The 25765-nt window shown below is 50.9% G+C and overlaps 1 protein-coding gene across 1 annotated transcript in view; it reads left to right on the forward strand.

Moving 5' to 3' along the window:
• The window catches only part of blk (BLK proto-oncogene, Src family tyrosine kinase), a 195283-nt gene that overhangs the window by 161773 nt on the left and 7745 nt on the right, over positions 1-25765 (forward strand). The window contains exons 10-11 of the mRNA XM_072499052.1: positions 7683-7759; positions 23540-23690. Coding sequence (XP_072355153.1) covers positions 7683-7759; positions 23540-23690 — 228 coding nt within the window. The remainder of the gene's footprint in view (positions 1-7682; positions 7760-23539; positions 23691-25765) is intronic.

The raw sequence follows: 25765 nt of genomic DNA on the forward strand, positions 1-25765 counted from the left end.
GTGGCTGATGACGCCTATACGGAGGCCACGCAATGAGGCGGAGAACCGCTACAATGATGCCCATGTAGCGACAAGGGGAGTGATCGAGAGGTGCTTTGGCGTGCTGAAGATGCGTTTCAGGTGCCTGGACCTCTCTGGGGGCGCCCTCCAGTATCGGTCAGATAGGGTCGGCCGCATCATTGTGGTGTGCTGCGTCCTGCACAACATAGCCCAGCAGAGGGGCGATGTGCCGCAGGCAGAGGAGGGCGGAGTGGAGGAGCAGCAGGAAGAGGCCCAGTCCTCCCCAGATGAGGGGGATGGGGGCAATGGTCAGGGCAGACGGGGTAGACACAGGCGGGTGGCTGTCCACCGTTACCGGCTGGCCCAGCGGGCACGGGACAGACTGATAGACGCCCGCTTCACTGACTAGATGGGCGTGGGAATCGGGTAGTATAGCCACAGACCGCACACCATGACAACGGCGGCCCAGGGGGAAGGGGGCAGACTCACCTGGGGCTGAGGTAAGACCACCCCTCACACACACACTTGCGCTCAACGTACATGACACCCCCGCACACTTTGGACAGAGCACAAAGGCAGCTTCGGTAGGTGTAACATTGACTTTAATAACCAAAGGAGTTCATGCACGTGCCCTAGCCCCTAAAACTCATCTGTGCCCTGCACCCGTGCCAACTTACTCAGTGTCTAATTGTTTGGCCTTACGGGCCCTTTGACTACGTCTACGTGGTTCCCCAGACGGTACAGCAGAACTGGAGGTGGACTCCTGTGATTCCTGCCCTCTGACACTGGATCCCTTTGGCGGCCGTTTCCTGGGGCGTCCTGGCCTAGATGGGCCAGGCTGCGGCCCGGGCGACTGGGATGGCGAGCTGCCAGCCTGTCCTGCCCGTTGCCCACCCGATGCACCTGGGACGGAAGGGGGGGAGTCCGAGGTGTCGCGGTGTACCGGGACCTCCCCTACAGAGGGAGCCGGGATGGACCACACCACCTCCTCCTCCCTCGGGGTGCCCGATGGCCCCCAGGCCTCTACATGGGTGGGGGATGCGAACGGACTGGCCATCCGACGCGCCCCCGACATCTGGCGCTGCCAGTCCTGGAGGCCCGTGCTGGTATCGACAGGGTTCTGCAGGTTTGCAGCCATGGAGCCCAGGGGGTTGTCGAACCCTGTCTGCGACAGTGCGACGCCAGCTCGCACATGGCCACTGGCGCCGATGCCCTCAGCGATGGCCTGCTGAGACTGGGCCATGGCCTGCAGAGACTGGGCCATGGCCTGCAGAGACTGGGCTATGGCCTGCTGAGACTGGGCCATGGCCTGCTGAGACTGGGCCATGGCCTGCTGAGACTGGGCTATGGCGTTGAGCGCCTCTGCCATCTGGCGCTGGCACTGGCTCATGGCCTCCTGTGAGAGGGCAGCCATTTCCTGGGCCACAGACGCCGCCTGCACGGAAGGCCCCAGGCCTCGCAAACCGTTCCCCATGTCTGACACCGTCGCACCCATTGCCTCCACCGCGGACGCCACCCGTGCGGTGTCAGCCTGGGTGGCACGCATGACCGGGACCACTCCCAGCTCCTGGACGCGGGTGGACTCCTCCACCTGCGACCGCAGCCGCCGCAAGCCACCCGTCACCCTATTCGCTCGTCTCCGTGTCGGTGGTTGCATCGGATCTATGTGTGGGTGTGGTAACTGCAGGAACCCGGGATCCATCTGGGCGGCAGATGTTCGCTTGGCCTGGGCTGCCCTCCGACCGCCCGGTCCCTCTGCTGCTCCTACCTCCACCTGCTGTACCGGGACGGCTGTGTTGTGCGCACCAGTGAGTGTACCAGACGCCTCATCACTAAAGTGCCCAACCGTGGTGAGTGTTTCTGCGATGGTGGAGGGTGTTGGTGACAGCAGTGGCGTTGTGTCGTGCTCTTCGTCCCACTCTGAGTCCATGGCACTTTGGGGTGGGGGTTCGTCTCCACCCATCCACTCTGAGTCACTGTCCGGTATTTCGTCTTCCCGGGTAGGGGTGTCCTGGGTAGTGCTGTCCCGGGTAGTGCTGTCCCGGGTAGTGCTGTCCCGGGTAGTGGTGTCCCGGGTAGGGGTGTCCTGGGTAGTGGTGTCCCGGGTAGGGGTGTCCTGGATAGTGGTGTCCTGGGTAGTGGTGTCCTGGCTCGGATGTGACGGGGGCCTGTGGCTGCCCCCCTCATCGCTGGGTGGTCGCTCCCGCACGTGACGGGGGTGTCGTCTCCCTGTTGCTCCAGGTCTCTCCGTCTCCCGTGGTGTGCGAGGGGCATCCTGCGGGCGTCGCATGCTGGAGGGTCCGGGTCTCTCCGTCTCCCGTGGTCTCCGAGGGGCATCCTGCGGGCGTCGCATGCTGGAGGGTTCGGGTCTCTCCGTCTCCCGTGGTCTCCGAGGGGCATCCTGCGGGCGTCGCATGCTGGAGGGTTCGGGTCTCCCCGTCTCCCGTGGTCTCCGAGGGGCATCCTGCGGGCGTCGCATGCTGGAGGGTGCGGGTCTCTCCGTCTCCTGTGGTCTCCGAGGGGCATCCTGCGGGCGGTCTGCATCTGCGGGGATGGGTGCCTGGACGTTTGGTCCTGCGATACACAATGAAGCATGCATGGTTAGACATCAGGCAGTGATCAGGTGATACGGGGGAGGGGGATTTCGGGGAGGGGGGATATGGGGACGGGCTGTTGGTGGCTCACTTGCTCGTGGGGCCCCGACCTCTGCATCAGCAACCTCCCGGTCCTCAGGTCCGCCAGCCAGTTCCAGGGCCCTTTCCTCGTGTACGGTCAGTGGCCTCTCATCAGCGGGCCCTCCTCCAGTCCTCACATGCTCCCTATTGTTGTGTGCACGCTTCTCCTGGGGGGGGGGGGGTGGTGGCAGGGGTAAAAGGCAACAGTGTTAGGCAGGTATATGAATGCACGCCATCGGCTGCGCGTGCATTGCAGAGGTTAAGGTTAGGGCTGGATTCACTTGGGGATATGGGGGAGGGGGGATATGGGGGATATGGGGAGGGGGGATATGGGGGAGGGGGGAATATGGGGGATATGGGGGAGGGGGGATATGGGGGAGGGGGGATATGGGGGAGGGGGGATATGGGGGAGGGGGGATATGGGGGAGGGGGGAATATGGGGGATATGGGGGAGGGGGGATATGGGGGAGGGGGGATATGGGGGATATGGGGAGGGGGGATATGGGGGAGGGGGGATATGGGGGAGGGAGGATATGGGGGATATGGGGGAGGGGGATATGGGGGAGGGGGGATATGGGGGATATGGGGGAGGGGGGATATGGGGGATATGGGGGAGGGGGATATGGGGGAGGGGGGATATGGGGGAGGGGGGATATGGGGGATATGAGGGAGGGGGGATATGGGGGAGGGGGGAATATGGGGGATATGGGGGAGGGGGGATATGGGGGATATGGGGGAGGGGGGATATGGGGGAGGGGGGATATGGGGGAGGGGGGATATGGGGGATATGGGGGAGGGGGGATATGGGGGCTATGGGGGAGGGGGATATGGGGGAGGGGGGATATGGGGGATATGGGGGAGGGGGGATATGGGGGAGGGGGATATGGGGGATATGGGGGAGGGGGAATATGGGGGAGGGGGGAATATGGGGGATATGGGGGATATGGGGGAGGGGGACATGGGGGAGGGGGGATATGGGGGAGGGGGGGATATGGGGGAGGGGGGATATGGGGGAGGGGGGAATATGGGGGATATGGGGGAGGGGGGGATATGGGGAGGGGGGATATGGGGGAGGGGGGATATGGGGGAGGGGGGGATATGGGTGATACGGGGGAGGGGGGATATGGGGGATACGGGGGAGGCTCACACTGCCTGCTCTGACGAGGTCGTTCACCTTCTTGTGGCACTGGGTGCCTGTCCGTGGTGTTAGGGCCACAGCGGTGGCGGCCTCTGCCACCTCCCTCCACAGACGCCGGCTGTGGCGTGGGGCAACTCTGCGGCCGTGCCCGGGATACAGGGCGTCCCTCCTCTGCTCCACCGCGTCCAGGAGCACCTCCACATCGCGTGACTCGAACCTCGGGGCTGAGCGATGGCCAGCCATCAAGTCGGGTGTTGTGGTCGGCTGTTCCGGTCGGGTGGGGGGGTACTGCGCGGCCTTATGAGCCGTCACACCACTGCGCAAGCTCGGATCCCGTTACGTCGCTGCTAGCCCATTTCGGGCCGCAGACTATCGGCCCATTTTTATGACGTGACGCAAGTGGGATTTGCGCCGTTTTTTGCGCCGATCGGCGGACTTTCCGCCGATAATGGACAATTTCGCCCCAGATGTAGGGTGAGGAATTAAAATTGCAAGCAGGCAGAAGCTCAAGGTGATCATAAAGGGTTACTAAAGTGTTTTTTAATTTATGCCAATTGTGGTGTACACAAAACCAAATAATACTTTCAAAGTATTGGCCCAAAAAAATAAAATCAAGGCTCCAGATGTAAATATGTAGCAATGTCATACATAAAATTTTCCACAAAACAGTTTCATGCTGGAGGGTTCCCTTTATATCATAAGAACTAGGAGCAGGAGTAGGCCATCTGGCCCCTCGAGCCTGCTCCACCATTCAATGAGATCATGGCTGATCTTTTGTGGACTCAGCTCCACTTTCCGGCCCGAACACCATAACCCTTAATCCCTTTATTCTTCAAAAAACTATCTATCTTTATCTTAAAAACATTTAATGAAGGAGCCTCTACTGCTCATGGGGCGGGATTCTCTAATATTGGGGCTATGTCCCCACGCCAGCATGAAAACCGGCGCCAACCACTCCAGCGTCAACGGTTCCCGAAAGTGACAAATTCTCCCCTTCCTAGAGGGCAAAGTTGGCGCCTGAGTGGTCTCCGCAGCTCCAGCCGGTGCGGAACAGCCCGCGCGAGTTCGCGCATGCGCAGAACGGCCAGCGTATTTACGCGCATGCGCGGGGGTTCCCTTCTCCGCGCTGGCACCCGGGCAATATGGCGGAGCCCTAAAGGGGCCCGGCGCGGAGTAAAATAGGCCCCCACGGAACCAACCTGCCCACCGATCAGTAGGCCCCGATCGCGGGCCAGGCCACTGTGGGGGGGCCCCCAGGGCCGGATCCCCCCACCCCCCCTCCAGAAGGCATACTCAACGTCCAGGTCCCGCTGTGTGGGACCTGAGTAACCCACGACGGCGGGACTCGGCCAAACTCGTCAGCCATTCGGCCCATCAGGGCCCGGAGAATCGCCGGGGGGGGGCCGTTGTCAACGGCCTCCGACCGGCGCGGCGGGAATCCTGCGGGCACCCGAGAATCGGCGCCGGAGAATGCGGAAGCCAGCGTCGGAGCGAGATTCTCACATCCCCCCGGGGATTCTCCGACCCGACGCAGGGTCGGAGAATCCCGGTCCATGTCTGATTTTAATTCCAGTCATGTTACTTCTAGTCTTCAATATCTCACACTGAAAAACATGATATAATCTCTGCAATGTTTACAAGGAGATCAAGGCACCTGACTGCATATTCAATGCAATCTCCTGCCATACATTTGTAAATTAAAATTTTACTATCTATAAAAATTAGTTTGACAAATGAACATGTTTTTTTTATGAATAGGTATATACATGTATTTCATTTTCAAATGAAATTGAATAGGGTATCTATTATTTCTCCATAATCTTGCACAACATTTTAGATAATGGGATGGAAATTCCTGTAGGCCCATTTATAAGCCCAAAATTGGCTTTGGGCACAGAGCATGCGTCCTAACTGTGAGGCACAAAATTAGACCATTAACATTATTTGGTTTATCTGTCGGCACCTGTCACATCTCCACAGCCATAGAATCCCGTTCGGCCCATCGAGTTTGTATTCATCCTCCAAAAGAGGACTCGCCCAGGGTCCACTTCCCCCGTCCACCCTGCCCTATCGCCGTAACGCAACCTGCACATTCCTGGACTCCAAGGGGCAATTTAGCACCCACACATCTTTAACTGTGGGGGGAAAACCGGAGCTCCCGGAGGAAACCCACACAGACATGTGGAGAAAGTGCAAACTCCACACAGACTATCTCCCAAGGTCGAAATTGAACTTGGGTCCCTGACGCTGTGAGGTAGCTGGTTTAGCACAGTGGACTAAACAGCTGGCTTGTAATGCAGAACAATGCCAGCAGCGCGGGTTCAATTCCCGTACCAACGTCCCCGAACAGGCGCCGGAATGTGGCTATGCGGGAATGCGACTCGGGGCTTTTCACAGTAACTTCATTGAAGCCTACTTGTGACAATAAGCGATTATTATTATTAACCACTGTGCCACCGTGCTGCAGGTGTTAGGCTCTTCATTTACAAATGCAAGGGGATTGGCATCTGCTGTAGGTGACTGACAAGAAGAGCAGAGAAATGGCTTCACCCAATATCTGCTGGGACATCTTTCAGGCGTCCTATTGGGTGCAGTGGTTCTCAGAATTGGCCTTTGTTGTGCATGTTTTCTGCTGTGACTGTTACTATTATCGTATGCACTGATGAACAGCTAGCTGTCAAATTTGAATATCTTCAGTCTGTTGGCCGGCTCCTCATCAGCCTGGTGTAGGGCAGTGAGACCACCTCTGAAGCACAGGTCAGGGCACTTGACGATTATCATAGATTATCATAGAATTTACAGTGCAGAAGGAGGCCATTCAGCCCGTTGAGTCTGCACCGGCTCTTGGAAAGAGCACCCTACCCAAGGTCAACACCTCCACCCTATCCCCGTAACTCAGTAACCCCACCCAACACTAAGGGCAATTTTGGACACTAAGAGCAATTTATCATGGCCAATCCACCTAACCTGCACATCTTTGGACTGTGGGAGGAAACCCGAGCACCCGGAGGAAACCCACGCACAAACGGGAAGGATGTGCAGACTCCGCACAGACAGTGACCCAAGCCGGAATCGAACCTGGGACCCTGGAGCTGTGAAGCAATTGAGCTATCCACAATACTACCATGCTGCCCCGATTATATGCACCATGATTTGCACTTTGCCACTGTTGCATAGGGGTGAGTCACGGTGTCCTCAATGGAAGAGGTTGTTGCGGCAGGGTCCGACTCCAGTGTGGAACCTGTTCAGTTTGACCCATTTGCTGTGCGGGAGGAGGTTGTTGCGGCAGGGTCCGACTCCTATTCAGTTTGACCCACTTGCCGTGCGGGAGGTCGAAGCCTGGAATTTCCAATGTGGGATCATCAACCAAGAGCTGATTCCAGCCTATGTTGGTGGTGGTGCTGTGCCACAGTTCCTTCTACAAGTCCGCAGTGGAACTCCTATCTCGAGTAGGTTGGTCCAGATTGACCACCCTGACATGAGGTGTTTGATAGGTGGGTGGGCGATGTCTTCTACCAATGGCAGGTCCGGATGTTTGTGCACTTTTTCCAGCAACCGTGCTGTGCGAACGACATGATGGATTTGTACTGCAATGACCACAGGTAGCCAATTTATGTTTGTTGACTGGATTACTCCTGAGATGATCCTTATGGGTTCAATGAAGTCCAATTTTTTTGCCACAATTCATTTTGCAATGAATTTGGGTTTGACAATATCCTCTTTTTGATTACTTTCTAAAATTGCACTTCACACTTTCTACCTGGCTGAAGTAAATTGAAGGTTTAGTGAATGGAGTGTGTGTTCTCTTCCTCTTTTATCAATGATGATGGCTTTCATGTGATTTGACCATGTGTCCTATACTGCTGCAGGTAGTTTGCTGGACTTCTTAAAGACAGCCGAAGGAAGTAAGATGCAGCTAACAAAGTTAATTGACATGTCTGCACAGGTAAGTCTGCTGAGATTATTTTATATTTCTTACTTCTGTTTTACTTTGCTCCATCACCATGACTGGCACTTGTGAACACTCACTGGCTCACACTGTAGCTACCTGACCTGACTATTTTCTGTGCTTAATTGACATACAGGGCAGGATTTACCGGCCTCATTGCCTCGACTTGGTAACAGGATGAGACTGTTGAATCTCGCGAGACGTTGCTGGACGTGAACTAGATCAGCATATTTCAATGATCCATTGAGCTCATTTATATATGTCTACGCTGTATTCTCCCAGCATGGATTAAACCACCTTTTGAACGGCGGGACAAGGCGGCGCGGGCGGGCTCCGGGGTCCTGGGGGGGGGGCGCGGGGCGATCTGGCCCCGGGGGGAGCCTCCACGGTGGCCTGGCCCGCGATCGGGGCCCACCGATCCACGGGCGGGCCTGTGCCGTGGGGGCACTCTTTTTATTCCGCCTTCGCCATTGTCTTCACTATGGCGGAGGCGGAAGAGACCTCCTCCCCTGCGCATATGCGGGGATGACGTCAGTAGCCGCTGACGCTCCTGCGCATGCGCGGACCCGAGTCGCCCGTCGAAGACCTTTCGGCCCCGGCTGGCGTGGCGCCAAAGGCCTTTCCCGCCAGCCGGTGGAGCGGAAACCGCTCCGGGCCTAGCCCCTCAAGTTGAGGACTTGGCCCCAAAAGGTGCGGAGACTTCCGCACCTTTGGAGCGGCCCGACGCCGGTGTGGTTCCCGCCACTCCATTAGGCCGGAACCTCCCGCCCCGCCGGGTAGGGAAGAATCCCGCCCCAGGTCTCGACAAGGCGCCATTTAGGACTGGGCCACACAAACATGGACCAGTTGTATTGGCACCTAGGGAGTTCCCCCAGCCATTGGAGACTCCAATGGTCTCTGGGCACACTGATACCCTGGCACCCCTGCTGACACCTGGGCACCTTGGCACTGCCAGTCTGGCACCTTGGCAGTGCCCATGCCAGCCGAGCAATGCCACTCAGTCACGCTGTGGGTGTCTGAGGTACAAAGTATGTGGTCCGGTGAGCAGGGAGCCCCACTGCAGCCGGAGGTGTGTGGGCAGGGTGTTTTGGATGACAGGGAGTGTGGGGGGAGGGGGGCGAACAATGGGGGAACGGAGGGTCCCGGGGTGGAAGACCCGGAGTTGCCAGTCTTACACCCTCTCCAATTCCTTCCAGATATTACACAGAATGGATGATATCTTGAACCCGACAGAAGCTGCCCTTGTGGGGCTGCTGGCAAGCCAGTTAGCCAGACGCCGGAGAAGGCGGTGGCAGCAGTGTCGACAGAGGCTCAAGGCGGCGGCCCATGTGCAAGGCCCCGCCTCACACCTTGAGGACATGGCCCACATCAGGCTAGGGAGGGACCCAGAGGAGGAGGCCCAAGGTGTACAGGGTCACTGGTCTTTCAAACAGATGACAGACAGCGTGTGCCGCAGGATCTCTGCCTCAACAAAAGAGACGGTGCAGCACTTGTGCCATGTCCTCGTGGACTTGACATCATGTGGAGGAGGAGGATACCCGCTCCCGGTCGACATCAAGGTAATCGCAGCCCTGAACCTCTATGCCTCAGGATCATTCCAGGGTTTGAGCGGGGACTTGTGTGGTATCTCGCCAGCTATAGACCAAAAGTACATCGGTGAGATCACGGATGCCCTGTTTGCCCGGGCAGCGAACTGTATAAACTTTGACATGGACCAGACCCAATAGGATGCCTGGGCAACAGGATTCTCCACCATCGGCGAGATCCCCCAGGTCCAGGGAGTAGTGGATGGCACGCAAGTCCTCTTGTGCTCACCGGGCCATCAGGGAATTCCCTACATCAGCAGGAAGGGGTTCCACTCCCTGAACTGACTGCATCAGGATGTAGCTGTCGTGCACGCTCCCTGGGAAGTGACCACCGCATGAAGATCATGCATGGGTGTGCACACTTCCCAGGGAGCGTGCACGACAGCTACATCCTGATGCAGTCGGTTTTGGGGGATAAGGTGCACCCGCTGAGACCCAATACAATGAAGCCCATGTGGCTATGATTGAGCGGCGCATCGGGCTCCTCAAAATGTGGTTCTGATGCTTGGATTCACTGATGGTGCACTACAGCAGATCCCCCAGAGGGCCGCCTGCTTTGTTGTGGTCTGCCCTCCACAATCTGGCACAGCAGCAGGGCGACGTGTTGGAGGCGGAGTGTGAGGAATATGTGACCATCTCCAAGGAGGTGGATGAGAATGAGGAGGCACCAGACCAAGAGGGGCTGAAGGAAGAGCCTGGGAAGGACCCGCAGGACCAGCTGGAGGATGGAGGACAGGGGGCAGCGGCGAGGGTCCAGCAAACCCAGAGGACCAGGGAGACCCTCATCCTCGCCTGCTTCACATAGGACGTGGCCTGGTCAGTCATTCCCCCCACCCTGTCATCCCTCAGCCCTGGCAATGTCCACCCGCGATTGGTACACCTCCCCCAGTGACCGCAATGTGCTTCAGAGAGCCTTGGCAATGCCTTCCAATGAGACTGGGACATGCTCTACAGTGCCTTGGCTGTGCCCACCTGAGACTGGGACACCTCCCCCAGTGATCTGGACGTGCTTCGGAGGGCCTTCCAATGAGACTGGGACCACCTCGGCTGGACCGGCACCGTTAGATGAGGGTCCTATGGAGAATGTACATGTGGTCAGTTGGGCGGATGGGTCAATCTGTACGGCATTAACAACACGTGTGACAGGTCATCTGGGTGGGGGCTGGTGGAACCTCACCTTTGCGCCGTACGCCAACTTCTACGTCGCTAACAGATCTGTCCTCGGCCAGCCTGCGAATCCCAGAGACCATTTCTTGTAGGGAGTGAGGACTCTGATATCTGGCACCCCGCCACCCATATGGACCCTATCCTACCTGTTGTGGGCACTTCTCCTGCGGGCACACAGAGGGGGTGAGGGGGTGTTTCAGTGGGGGGGGACGATGGGGAGTATGGAGGGAATGGGGAGTGTGGGGGTGGATGGGGACTAGGGGTGGGTGGCGTCGGCGGCACTGCTGGACCTGGGTGGGTCGGGGTACGGAATGGTGCTGGGCATGGGTGGGGCATGTCTGATTTCGACTGCATCTAACAGTCTGGCCAGGTCAGCATCCCTGAATCTTGGGGCTTGTCTCCTCGGTGGCATGGCTGCCAGCTGTGTGGGGTTAGCTGTGCAGGAGCGGCGTAAGTGCTGCTCTCCCTTGTTAGCAAGGGGTTGGCAAGCGCGGTCCCAGTGAATCAGCCGACGGGACAGTTATTTGTGGCATGAAGCCCGTGGCGACTCAATAATTGGACCAATTAACGTTTTATAGCGGTGATGGCCTCGCCAGCCCAAGTGTCAGGAAGCCCACGGCACGTCCCACTCGCTACCACACTTAGTACCTTTCCGTTAAATCGCTGACCACTGTCACTTAAAGAAGTCTTTGTATTCTTCAGTAGATTAACAACAAAACTTTATTGACTACCTGTAATTATATATGTATATGCAGTAAAGGGTACAGACAAGGAGTCTCTCTATGGCAAGGTCTTCATATGTCGCTGTTGAACGCCACACAGGTCTAGGTCATGTGCCTTGCTATATCACTGTGTGGATGGTCCTGTACTCAGTCCCACATTAACTTGATATGTGCCAGACCCTTATACTAAACATCCCCCAAAGCCTCTATCCAATGTATGTGAAGTGACACAAGTTTACTTCATGTCTTACATTGTTATCAGTCTCATGCATTTACATTGTTGTTACTACACTATTGCTATTACAGCATTATCTCTACTGCACTATTATACCCTTTTCCCCACTTCAATTCCTTGAATTTACAGGTTCAGGTAGTCTGAAAGTCTTATAACCCTTCCATATCTAATTTGCTGTTCTGTTGACTTGGAGGTTAGACTGGCATTTGAGTGTGCTTTCATTGCTTCATGTTGAACAGTAGCTGGGTTGGTTAAGCAGTTGCGTTGATCAGTGTTTGCTACTGTAAATCATTTCTTGTGGGCTGGACGAACATTGTATACATCTCCACTGTGCTTTCACTGTGTGGGCCATCGTGATGCCCTCTGTGGCTGAGGAAGAGCGTTCCCACTGCAAGAGAAGTGGTATTCTCACCTCGTGTTAGTTGTTGCTGATGGTGGGACACTTCCACCAGGTTCTGACAGCTCTTGTGGTCATGACATGTTGGCTGTAGCTGCAGTATGTGCATGGTGGTTGCTGAGTTGAGCAACTGTACCACCTTTGTAGCTAGAGGTTGAGGCATTTTGGACTGCTGATCATTCTCTGTTACCGCTTCCACTGGAGGCATTGTGGTTATCACATGGTTGGTAGGCTGGTCTGACCACTGGGAGTTTTCTGAGATCTGTAATGAGAATGGGACAACTTGCTCTGCAGAGAGAGAAGAGAGGTCAAACCTGAAGTCCTAGTTTGAAAACTCTTTAGCTTTTGGCTACTCAGGACTGTGCAGGTGTGGTTGGCTAATGACAGTAGTAGTTTTGACATCTTCTGCTGTTTGGAGGAGATCCAAAACTATGCAGCTGTCCCTGCTCAAGAGAGAGAAAAGCTGGTTACAGGTGATGTACATCAGCTCAAAGGTCTGTTTGCAGCCATTGCAGTGGTTACAGGATCATGCCAATGACTGGAAGTCGGATTTCTCCTGAATTGTAAAGTGGTTTGTCCGTTGTTCAAAGCCTTCTTGGCACCATGGTCCCTTGTCTGACAGGATTTTTATGCTGGCACCTGAATCTAATTTAAAATTTGTTAGGCGACCATTTGCAAGGATGTCAGCATTCCAAAATGAAGAACCACAATCCTTGGCATCACCCAAGAACCATCGGCGGGATTCTCCATTTTGCCGACACCCGGGGGTTTCCCGACGGCGTGGGGCTGCCCCACAATGGGAAACCGCATTGACCTGCCGGCGTAACGGGGAATCCCGCCGGCCGGTCGGGGCAGAAATGTGGCGCGGCGGGGCGGAGAATCCAGCCCCATGTTTTCTGTCTTTTGGGTTTTCGGTCTTGACATTGTGGATTAGTGCATTTTGGGCCTTCTGTGTGTTTCTGGAGTTTTGACCTGCCCAGTTTTCCCATGTGTGAAATTCCGTTACAATAAAAGGGCTGTACTCACAGGACACGCTGATCTCTCCAGTGAGCGCACTTTGCACTGCAGAGTTGGCAAGGTTGCTCTGCTGGACGGTTCAGGGATTGCTGTCATGATGTGGATTATCTCTGAATAACCTGATAAACTCTGCTGAGGGTTGGCTTATGTTCCATATTTTACTCTTCCCCTCCTTACGTTTCTCCTGTATTGCTTGCATAGTTCAGGCATTCAAACTTTCTGGATTGCCTTGTCTAAGGTTAGATCATCTTTAGCTCGTAGGTGGTCAAAGAGCGAATCGCCTTTGGCACCCACTGCTACACTCTGCCATCCTGTAGAGATCATTTATGAAGGAATCAACAGATTCTCATATTTTTTTGAAATAAATGTCAAAACGTTTTAAAACCTCTTCAGATTTGGTGAATGACTCATTAATGCTCTGTCTTGCAATGATGTTGTCTGCAATTGGCCCTGTAGAGTAAAGAAGTATGTTCACTTGCCCTTCTTCGGACTTTTTATTTAGGCCTGAAGCGATGTATCTTCAAACTCTATTCCTCCAAAGATACCCATTTTGTGCCTTGGGTTCGTCCAAATTGTGTTGGAAGTGTTTTTTAAAAATCTTTTTATTGGCATTTTCAAAATTTATAAACAGTTATGTACATTGTTGGCGGTGTTTATTTACTGTATTATACAGTATTATGTATTATGTCCTGCCCTTAATTTCCCCTATTTACATTCTGCCGCCCTCTGGCTCGCGTGAGGTCCCTCCCACCCCACCCCCCTTGTGTGCCCCATGGTCAGTTTTATTTGGGGCGGGTTTCCCCCCTTCCTCTCCCCTTCGTCCCCCCCCTTTCTTTTCTTCCCCTGTCAACTTCGGCTGTATTTCCCCTGTGTTTGGTGGGGGGTGGGGGTTGCTCCCTCCCTCCCGCGTTGTCCCTTTCATGCCCCTCCAGCCTTATCTCCTCTACCCCCCCCCGGTCTTTATTATTTTTTTTCCTCTCTCTTTTCTTTCTAACTTTCCCGTTTCCCCATCCTATTCGTTGTTGCTGGCCTCGAACAGGTTCTGGAACAGGTTGACAAACTGCCCCCATGCATTTAGGAAGCCTTCCTCCGACGCTCGGATGGCATATTTAATCTTCTCCAGGTGGAGAAATTCCGAGAGGTCAGCGAGCCAGTCTGCAGATGTGGGTGGAGCTGCCGATCGCCAGCCGAGCAGGATTCTCCGGCGTGCGATTAGGGAAGCGAAAGGTAGGCTGTCGGCCCTCTTCCCCATGTGTAGCTCTGGCTGCTCTGATACCCAAAAAAAAGATCCATGGTAACTACTTGTAAGTATATATTTTAAAGAAGCTTAACATCCCTGCTTGACACCACACTGACCCAAGGTCTGGGCCATGTACCCTCTTACATCACTATAGAAGATGGACCATAGAACAGTACAGCACAGTACAGGCCCTTCAGCCCACGATGTTGTGCCGACCATTTATCCTAATCTAAGATCAACCTAACCTACACACCTTCAATTTATTGCTGTCCATGTGCTTGTCTAAGAGTCGCTTAAATGTCCCAAATGACCCTGACTCCACCACCTCTGCTGGCAGTGCATTCCACACACCCACCACTCTCTGTGTAAAGAACCTACCTCTGACATCTCCCCTATACCTTCCTCCAATCACCTTAAAATTATGTCCCCTCGTGACAGCCATTTCCACCCTGGGGAAAAGTCTCTGGTTATCCACTCTAGCCATGCCTCGCATCACCTTGTACACCTTTATCAAGTCACCTCTCTGCCTTCTTCGTCTAGTGAGAAAAGCCCTAGTTCCCTCAACCTTTCTTCATAAGACATGCCCTCCAGTCCAGGCAGCATCCTGGTAAATCTCCTCTGTATCCTCTCCAAATCATCCACATCCTTCCCTATAATGAGGCGACCAGAACTGGACACAATATTCCAAGTGGTGTCTAACTAGGGTTTTATAAAGCTGCAGCAAAACCTCGCGGCTGTTAAACTCAATCCCCCTGTTAATGAACGCCAACACACCATATGCCTTTTTAACAATCCTATCAACATGGGTGGCAACTTTGAGGGATCTATGTACGTGGACCCCAAGATCCCTCTGTTCCTCCACACTTCCAAGAATCTTGCCTTTAACCCTGTATTCAGCATTCAAATGCAACCTTCCAAAATGAAACACCATATTTATCAAGGTTGAACTCCATCTGCCACTTCTCAGCCCAGCTCTGCATCCTGTCAATGTCCTGTTGTGGGCTCAGTCCCACATTAACTCAACATTTGCCAGACCCTTATACTAGAAGACCTGGGGTATATAAGTGGGCTACTTATTGAAACTACGCCAACGATGTGAGGTGGCTGTGGAAAAAGCAAATAGCATTTTACTGCTGGATGTAACATCTCATCAATCGCAGTGTAAATGCAACTTAAAATGAGGGTGAATGGATTGCCGGATATAGTCAGAAGTGATAAGGTGAGGTTGATGTAACAAAATAGCCAGGCTTGGTGGTCCAAATAGTTTCTATAAGGAACAATCTTCATTTTCCTCTTGGCTGTTGGTGATTTCCTGCTTTACAGATAAGATTTTCAAAGTTCTGACTTCAACTATGCTTGCAGTCAGATCTCTTTGCACTTCGAACATGACATTTTCCATTAGCCCAACATATTTAGTGTAATTCACGTATGTATCATGCTCCAGCTGTTGTCGGTTTCTGGGGGTGGAGAGTGGGGGCGAGAGTTAGTTCATGTCAATTAACTATTACAGCTGTTGATAGTCAGGGGTGCAGGGTAGGAGTGGGAGACAGACAGACACCCACAATTGTGGTCAATGAGTGATTTAAACAGGTTAACATTGTGAGAAATAGGAATTAAAGAATATTTTTTATAATTCTTGAATCCACTGAAAGTTTACTTTCAATCGAGTACTAAAATTGCCCTATATATGAAAAAAAGGGTTAATCTATCTATAGTTTGCAATGTTGCTAAAATTAGATGTATACTGCCAGTGAGATAAGGTGCAGATTTAGGAAGATGTGGTCAGTCAGAGAATGCTGTTACTGCTTTACTGCTTCCTATCAATTGTGAGATCAGCAGAGGAAATGAATTAATTGCTTCTATTTTCCACTGTGATAAACACATTTTTTTTAAGGTAAAGAAGTAAAATACTCCAGACATCTGTCCATTTAATATTTTGAAACGCGTTGTCGATGGTTTGCAGAGTGGCAGAGTTCTCAGTGCTGATGGTCCAAAACATGGAACTCCATTGTATTTACCAAATTGGTTGATGTGGCAACAGAAAAGCTCTTGAACTCTGGATGAAATTTGACCATCTGTCATAAAGTATTGTAATGCTTGGATTTAAGTAATGAATGATTCTCCTTTTGAAGAAAACAACAGCACATTCATAGAAAAGCTACAGGATGAGGTTTTAAGGCAGTGACTTCTTTAGTGAACTCTAAGGAAAGGCAAGAATGAGGCTTGAGTGGCAACAAAATGATGTAAATGTTTTTGTTCATTCATGGGTTGTGAGCATCATTGACAAGGCCAACATTTATTGCCCTTGAGAAGATGAGTTGCCTACCAAATACTGTACTACGTTATATATTTCAGACAGTCCCCAAAGATTTCCTTTGGCTAAAAGTAAATTCTTTTATCAGCATTAAGCAGCAAGTTTTCAAAAGACAGGATGCCACAAACAGCAATGAAATGAATGACCAATTAATTTGTTTTTTGTGGTATTAAATTATGCTCAACTAGAAAAATAAGCTGTTGATGCCAGTGCAAAGTGACGTCTGCCAGATAGTCAAGACCTAGCTCTGGCAGAAAAACTAAAAGTAGAGTACCAATTGAGGGGCAATTTAGCGTTGCATATAAACTTACCCTGTACATCTTTGGGTTGTGGGGGTGAGATCCACGCAGACACGGGGAGAATGTGCAAACTCCACACGGACAGTGACCTGGGGCCGGAATTGAAACCGGGTCCTCGGCGCCATGAGGCAGCAGTGCTAACCACTGCGCCATCGTGCCGCCCGAACCAAACTATTTGTAACATGAGTTTCTTATTCAACCTCCAAGTTGAATTTCAATCGCATATCCACTTCACCGCATTAACTGCCGACTTTGGCCTTGATCGTGTTGCCTGGCTCTGCCTCTACCATGGCATATTTTCCACTGAAATTTCATCTGTGCCTTTGTCAGTCCAGACTGGACAGGATGTTCGTTAACAGGGAATTTCCAGACTCGGCAGACCCCTCTCTGTGGAAATGGCCGCTGCATGTACTCTTTTTGCTTTAGGAAGATGGGGGCAGGACTGATTCGGATCCACCAAAACCGGAAGCAGTTCGGATGTGGCCGTGGAGGCATGCAAATGCCGAGGTGTGGGCTGGTTAAGACCATAAGAAATAGGAACAGGAGTAGGCCGTTCAGCCCCTCGAGCCTGCTTCGCCATTCTATAGGATCATGGCTAATCCGACATTCCTCATAACGACTTGCCTGCCATATCCCGTAACCCTTGATTCCCTTACTGATCAAGAATCTATCTATCTCAACCACAAATATCCTCTTCCTCCAGATCTCTCGATGGAAGAGAGTTCCATAGATTCATAACCCTCTGAGAGAAGAAATTCCTCCTCATCTTGGTCTTAAATTAGCATCTTTATTCTGAAACGATGCCCTCTGGCTCTAGACTGTCCCATGAGAGAAAACATCCTCTCAGCATTTACCCTGTCAAGCCTCTTAAGAATCCTGTGCGTTTCAATGAGATCACGTCTCATTCTTCTAGAGTTGCAACCTGTTTAACGTTTGCTCATAAGACAATCCCTCCATACCAGGGATCATCCTAGTGAACCTTCTCTGAACCGCCTCCAATGAAATAATATATTTCCTTAAATAAGGGAACCAAAGCTGTTCGCAGTACTCCAGACCTGGTATCACCAGTACCTTTTACAGTTGCAGCAAGACCTCCCTACACTTAAACTCCAACACCCTTGAAATAAGGACCAACATTCCATTAGCCTTCCTGATTACCTGCTGTACCGGTGTGCTAGCTGTCTGTGTTTTGTACACAAGTACCCCCAAGTCCCTTGTGTTTCAGCTTTTTGCAGTTTTTATCCATTTAAATAGCACTCTTTGTTTGTTCTGAACTTCACAGTTCCCACATTATACTCCGTTGGCTAACTTTTTTGCCCACTTACTTAACCTATCAATATCTCATTTCACACTGTTTTTATCCCTCTTGCAACTTGCTTTTAAGCTACAATTTGGTTAGAAGCCTCGTCTTGCTTCCCTGGTACTTTGGCCTAGTTGTTTTAGAGGCCCTCTAGCTTCCAACCTTTACAATCTCTCACCTTTCCACCCATTTCCCATGCCCTTTCAATGACTTGCTGTTATACATGTGGGCAGCACGGAACCATAGTGGATAGCACTATGGCGTCACAGCGCCAGGGTCCCAGGTTCGACTCCCAACTTGGGTCACTGTCTGTGCGGAGTCTACACATTCTCCCCAAGTCTGCTTGGGTTTCCTCCGGGTGCTCCGGTTTCCTCACACAAGTCCCAAAAGACGTGCTGTTAGGTAATTTGGACATTCTGACTTCTCCCCCTGTGTACCCAAACAGGTGCCGGAATGTGGCGACTAGAGGCTTTTCACAGTAACTTCATTGCAGTGTTAATGTAAGCCTGCTTGTGACAACAAAGATTATTATTATACTCACCTTTCTGTCCTCGGCACACAACAATGTTCCAGTGAAGCAAGCTGGAGAAAAAGCACCTCAACTTCTGAATATACCTTCTGGATTCAACATTGAGGTCAACAACTTCAGACCATAACCTTTTTACTATCCTTGTACCAGTCTGTAGCCTGTACTCATGTATTGTTTGCAGGTCAACACTGACCTTTATTCTGCTATTAACACAGTCTGCCACTTTACTTTCAGACCTCGCAGACCTTTATTCTGCTATTAACACCGACTTCGGACCAATGCTTTGTTCATTTATTACTACATTCCCACTTTCTTTTTCCTTTTGTTCCATTACACCATTGTAGTTTAATCTTCCCTGCCTTTTAAGCTATCCCTAACATTCCCTTTTTCTCTACCTGGCCCTCTCCCTTTTTCAAAACCCAGCGCATTTCTGCCTCTTCAGTTCCAAAGAAAAGTCATATCAAACCTGAAATGTTAACTCAGCTTCTCTCTCCATATATGATGCCAGACCTACTGGGTTTTTTCAGCACTTTCTGGCTTTATTACCCCTTCCAAGCCTGCTATCTCCCACATGCCATAATATCCCTCATTCCCCCTCTGATCCACCATGTTTCTTCTATGCCCCTGGCAATCCCCATACCCGTTCACACAGTATGTATAAAACCAATGAAACATATAATGACAATGGCAAGACTTGAAATGGTGGATCTGAGATAACTACCCCTACAATGGAACCAGCATGTCTAGAATGCAGGGTGCAGTGTTGCTGTCTGCATGTTTATCCCTCACCATCAAAATTGCAAGCGGTGAGAATGGAGGTGGGAACCCTGGAATCACGTCCCATCTGCCATTTTGAAAAGCTTCTGGAGTCGGCCCAACTCGATGAACATCCAGGCCTATAACTCGTGTTCTCCAAGCTGGCATTCCTCAAGGATCTCGCCCCTCCCTGCCTCTGTAATCTTTTAGAACCTTCTCCCTATACTCTCTGTCTTATGCTTTCTCACATCTTTCTCCTCACTAACCAATCGTTAGTAGCTTTGCCTTCAGCTGCCTCAGATGCACAGTCTGGCAATCTCTCCTTAAACTCTATTTGTCTCTATGGACCCCTCCTGTGCTTTAAGACCTCCTGCAAAATTCACCTGTTTTTGGGCACTTCTATATGATATCCTTCTTTAGCTCATTGACTTTACAAATGCGAGACCCTTTCTGATTGAGGAGTGGAGGTTAAGCTCTTGAACCATAAGAAAAAAAAATGCTTTAAACAATGCCAGAGGACCGATTGTTCTATTAAAACTATTCCACAGGGACTTTGGGTGGTGACATGTAGGTGGAGGTCGCACGTTAGGTGGCTCTTGCTAGAGTCTCTGGTTTTTGGACTTTTATGCTAGTTCTCAGGCACTGTTTTTGGATGAGGTGATGTGGGAAATATTAAGGAGGTTGGGGAATATCGAAGTCCCAGAAGAAGGTTTCTGGAAAGAAGGGGGCGAGTGAAATTCTGCCGGTAAGTGTTGCTGTGAGTCCCGCAGGAAGAAAGATGGCGGGGGCTGGATCGTCGGGAGGGGCTGCTCCCCTCACAGCGGTGATGTCGGTGGAGTTCGAGTGGCTGTTTGCCAAACATTTGGAGGTACTTCGGAGGGAGATGATGAATTAGCTTAAAGAGTCGGTGGCAGAGGCACCCAGTAAAGGTGGCAGTGACAAAAACGTCAGTCGGGTGGAGAAGGCACTGTCGCAGCACAGCAACCAGTTTGCCTCAAAGGGTGAGGAGCTTCAGAAGGTGGTGAGACCAACAAAGGTCTCAGAGCCAAGGTGGAGAACCTGAAGAACAGGTCGAGGAGGCAAAATCTAAGAATCGTGGATCTGCCCAAGTGTGTGGTGGGCCCGAGGCCGACTGAGTACTTTGCAAAGATGTTTGTGGAGTTAATGGGGAGGGAAGAACCCTCCTGTTACGAGTTGGACAGAACACAGCGGTTTCTCAGGCCGAAGCCTGAAGCGAATGAGCCACCAAGGACGGTCATCGTCTGCTTCCACAGCTTCCACGTGAAGGAGGTTTTGAGCTGGGCGAAGCAGAGCCGGGAGGTGAAGTGGGAAGGCGTTGGTATACGAATACACCAAGAGCTGACGGCGGAGCTGCCGAGAAGGTGGGCGGCCTGTGGACCAGTGAAGGCGGCATCGTACGGCAGCAGAGTGAGATTTGGAGTGGTCCACCCAGCGAAGTTGGGAGGGACTCACATCTCGAAGGACTTTTATTTTGCCGGCTCTGGAGACAGCAGAGGTGTTCATTAAGGCTGAAGGACTGGGACTGAGATGAAAATTGGGAATTGGACTTGGTTGGTGGGACGGGGATTGTCTTATTGAGGGTTTTCTACTTGGATTGGGGTTTTGTTTCTGTCTCTTAAATGGGGGGGGGGTTTATTTACATGTGTACTTGTTTTTCCTAATGGGTGGTGGTTCTATATTGTTTCTTGGTTTAAGGGAGGTGGGGAGGTGGATTTTGGACATGTGGGGCAGGGTGAGAGACCGCCAGTCAGATTGGTGACTTGGAATGTGACGGGGGAGAGCGAGAGCTTTTACCCATTTGAAGAATTTAAAAGCTGATGTGGCAATGGTGCGAGAGACCCGCCTGAGGGGGAATGATCAGATGAGGCTTAGGAAAGGGTGAGTCAGCCATTTTTCATTCTGGGTTTGATAGTAGGACTCGGGGGTGGCGATTTTGTGGGCACGCAGGTGAGGTTCCAGATGGAGACGGTGATGGGGAAATAGGGGGACAAGTATGTGATCGTTACGGGTGCAATTGGAGGGGAGGTTGGTGGCACTCGTAAGCGTATATGGACCCAATTGGGATGATGCGGGGTTCGCAAAGAGAATGTTGGGAACCATTCTGAATCTGGATACCCATGAGTTGATAGTGGGTAATGGGTTTGGAACATAATGTTGGAGCCGAGGGTGGACAGATCCCAGCCGCGCTTGCTGACACCATTGGGGGGCCTGAAGGCATTGGCCAAGCTCGTGAGGGGGGTGAGGGGAGTGGTGTGGACCTGTGGAGAATTTTACACCCGAGGGACCAGGAATATTCGTTTTTATCCCCGGTGCACAGTTGGATGAGCCGACTGTTGGAGGATGTCTGTGAGCAATATTGGAGGGGCCCTGTGAACCATGTACATATGTTTTGGGCCTGCCTGAAGTTGGAAAGGTTTAGGAGGACGGTTTTCAGCACCATTTTGGTGGTTCTGCATGTGGATGTGGAGCCTGGTGAATGTAGGGTCCGGTCCCCTAGAAACCATATTCAGGATGTTGGATCGACCGGAGCTGCAGGCCGATACGGGGCAGATGTTTCAGCCTTCGCCTTGCTGATTGCTCGTGGGTGGGTCTTGTTGGGATGGAGGTCAGCTTCTCCACCCTGTGCCTTGGCGGCGGGGGGACCCACTGGAGGTTTTGGCCCTGGAAAAAGTGAAATTTGCTCTTGGTGGGGGGGGCGTAGTAACGGGTTCTACAGTAGTTGGGGTTTGTTTATTTTGCATGTTGGGGAGTTGGTTACAGTTGACTGCTGATGAAGGAGTGGGGGAGATGGGGGCTTAATGGGTAGGGGAGTTTTGGGGTTTGGTGCAAATTGTCAAAATGTTGAAAGTTTATGGAGTAAAAATACTTTAAAAAAACTATTCCACATGCCTGTGGATACTGGAATAATTGCAATATGTGCTTGCCTTCTCTCACTGGAAAGTGGGAGTAGAGGGTACACTGTTGAATCCCAGCTCTCGGAATGTCCTATATCTGAATAAGCCTGGGTGAAGTCCTGGAGATACATTAAGCAACAAATCAATTGGGAGCCGTGTGTGAAAAGGAAATACACTGCTTTAGCCAAGGCCATAGTATGATGTTTGATATTTATTCGCTCACGGGATGTACCCATGTCATTGCTAAATTTATTGCTCATCCCCCATTTCCCTTGAGAAGGTCATGATGACCTGTCTTCTTGAACCACTGCAGTCGAGGTAATGCTGTGTGCTCCTCCAGCACTGTGAGGGCGAGGGGTCCAGGATTTTGATCAGGAATACAGTTTCATAGAATTTACAGTGCAGAAGGAGGCCATTCGGCCCATCGAGCCTGCACCGGCTCTTGGAAAGAGCACTCCACCCAAGGTCAATACCTCCACCCTAATCCCCATAACCCAGTAATCCCACCCAACACTAAGGGCATTTTTGGACACTAAGGGCAATTTACCGTGGCCAATCCACCTAACCTGCACATCTTTGGATTGGATAGTTCAGGAAAAAAAATAAACTTGCCTCTGCAAGACAGATTATTATCAATGGTTTAATTACAAGACCTGGTAAAACACTGCATTTGAGACTAGTAACCTTTAGTGCACTTGCTTAAGAACAATATATCGAGTTGATCAGAGGAAATGGTTACACCAATTGAGTAGGAATTGAGAGGCACGGTGGGGACCGCAAAAATTAAAAGAAGGTGCGTAAAAATCTCTGAAGATGCTGAGCACGATTCGTCGTGAGTCAGAGCAAGAATTTTCATATGATATGGAATAAGACAACGCAGCACGATACATAAGGAGAAGTGATCGGACTAGCAGATATGTGAGTGCACCAGCATTTACACAAATCAATACAGGTTGTTTGCAGGAAAATCACCCACATCATATTTACCATGAGCTGACATAGTTGCAAGTGAAATAGTCTCCAACCAATGTTAAGGGGGTGAGAGACGATTTGTGCTGTCCTTTGATCTGGCATCTCCAGCAAGGGATGTCCAGGGGTTTGCAGACCTGGAGTGTGATTTGTGGGGTTTAATTCATAGGTTTAATCTCTCAGCAGCAAGGAATTTGATGGGGAATTGGCCTGACAAGCATTGTGTCAATGGGAGGAGATTATCCCAAGTCTGACAATATATCAAGAAATGCATTGAAGACTAATGATTGTAAGAATTATTCTTTCAGACACTGGAATGTTTTTTTTTCAGATTGCAGAAGGAATGGCATATATTGAACAGAAAAACTACATCCACAGGGACCTGCGAGCTGCCAATATTCTAGTGGCAGATACATTGGTCTGCAAAATTGCAGACTTTGGCCTTGCCAGGCTTATAGATAGTGAATACACAGCACGTGAAGGTGAGTCATTGCTATGGATTTACACATTCTCAATGAGATGTGTGTTTTTAAGGCCTTTGAATGAATAGTGTACATAATGCATTTAGCATCCTTTTTCTTTTCAGAGGTTCTGAAGCTCATCTGTCCCATTAACTCCACTCCCCATATTCCCATTAACTCCATTTCCCATAGTCCCTTCAACTCCATTGCCCCATTATCCTTCACTTCCACTTCCCACATTGTCTCATTAACTCCACTTCCTCCGTCTCAAAAACGCCACGTCCTCATGTTCCTATTAATTTGATTTCCCCCGTTCTCAATAACTCAGTTTCCCCATTGTCCATTAACTCCATTTCCCCATATTCCCATTAGCCCCACTCCACCTATATTCCCGCTAACTCCACTTCCCCAATTCCATTAACTCCACTTCCCCATTGTCCATTAAGTCATTGTTCTAATTTATTCATGGAATGTGGACACCACTGGCTAGGCCAGCATTTATTGCTCATCCCTAATTTCTCTTGAGAAGGTGCTGGTGAGCTGCCTTTTTTAAATGCTACAGTCCATGTGGTATAGGTACACCCACTGGGCTGTTATGGAGAGTGTTCCAGGATTTTGAACCAGCGACAGTGAAGAACGATGCTCTATTTCCAAGTCAGGATGGTGAGTGGTTTGGAGGAGAACTTCCAGGTGGTGGTGTTTCCATGACTCTGCTGTACATTACGTATGAACGTTACTGAAAGGTATTTTGATCAAGTGTAGTAGCACATCATCTTGTGCCAACCACTGGCAGGGAGAAAGTCTTTCTGCCATATGGAGAATGTATCACAGATGGTCCACTGTTTGAGATGCTTGACGGATGGTTTTATTTTTCAGCAAATTGACTGACTGCTAATACCCCACCTGATCTTTCTTTCCATCAACTTCATGGAGCCAATTGCTACAGCATGTTTTCTGCTCCAGTTAAAGCCACACTCTATGAACTTAATGAACTCTATTTTTAATTCTTCAACTCATGTTTCTGTCAAAGAAGACTTCACATTGAAAGGACAGCTTCCCAAAATGTATCTTTGTGAAGTGGAGACCTGAGGGCTAGAGATTAACGGGGTCTTAATCCAATTCTCTTCCCATACCTAGTGGCAGACTTCAGTTTATTTCCAGAGCTAGTTATTCTTGGAACAGGTTGGGCAGCACGGTGGCGCAGTTGTTAGCACTGCTGTCTCACGGCGCCGAGGTCTCAGGTTCAATCCCGGCTGTGGGTCACTGCCCATGTGGAGTTTGGACATTCTCCCCGTGTTTGCGTGGGTTTCGCCCCCACAACCCAAAAGATGTGCAGGCTCGGTGGATTGGCCACGCTAAATGCCTCTTAGTTAGAAAAAATGAATTGGGTACTCTAAATTTATATTTTTAAAAAAATTCTTGGAACAGTGGCCTGTCGTCAATGGAGTCTTATGCTTCCTATACATGATTATTCTAAGTAAGGATTGTTCTCCATACCAAACCTGAGTGGATTAATTGTGGAGTATTTTAAAATGTAAAACACTGGTTTGATACATGGGTGAATATTGCACCAGTGGATGTCTGATGACCTAAAGTATATCAGATGTTCCTCTCTGAAGGCTTGAGACCTGCAACATATTTGAGGCGCTTCAATGTGGCCTGCTGACAAGTTGTGTGCGAGTCTCTTTACAGCCTCACATTCTATTTAAATGAGCTAGCCATCCAATTATGTGGCTCCTACAACTCACAAGTTCCTCAGCAACTCACTATCTATTTAGAACAGTATATTGCCGTTCTCCCCCGCCCCGTGCTGTGCTCAATGATCCTTCTCTGCCAGCAGGAAACTGGCTGATGCTGCCAGATAATCCTGTCCTGGTCTCCCGTACATCATGAGAGATGAGCTGGTGCACAAATAAATTATGCAAATCAATTGATGTTCACTTATGCAATGAAGACAGCTGATGTGGACTGCAGACAGCAACTATGTGCGCCAGCGATTGAACGACAGTATCAGCACCACAAGGTCCAAACCCACCTTTTAACAACGGTCCTGAACAAGGCCACAGGAAGCATGGTGCAGCATGTTTGACCGAACT

This window comes from Scyliorhinus torazame, chromosome 4 (genome assembly GCF_047496885.1).
Source record: "Scyliorhinus torazame isolate Kashiwa2021f chromosome 4, sScyTor2.1, whole genome shotgun sequence".
In the NCBI taxonomy this organism is placed as follows: domain Eukaryota; kingdom Metazoa; phylum Chordata; class Chondrichthyes; order Carcharhiniformes; family Scyliorhinidae; genus Scyliorhinus; species Scyliorhinus torazame.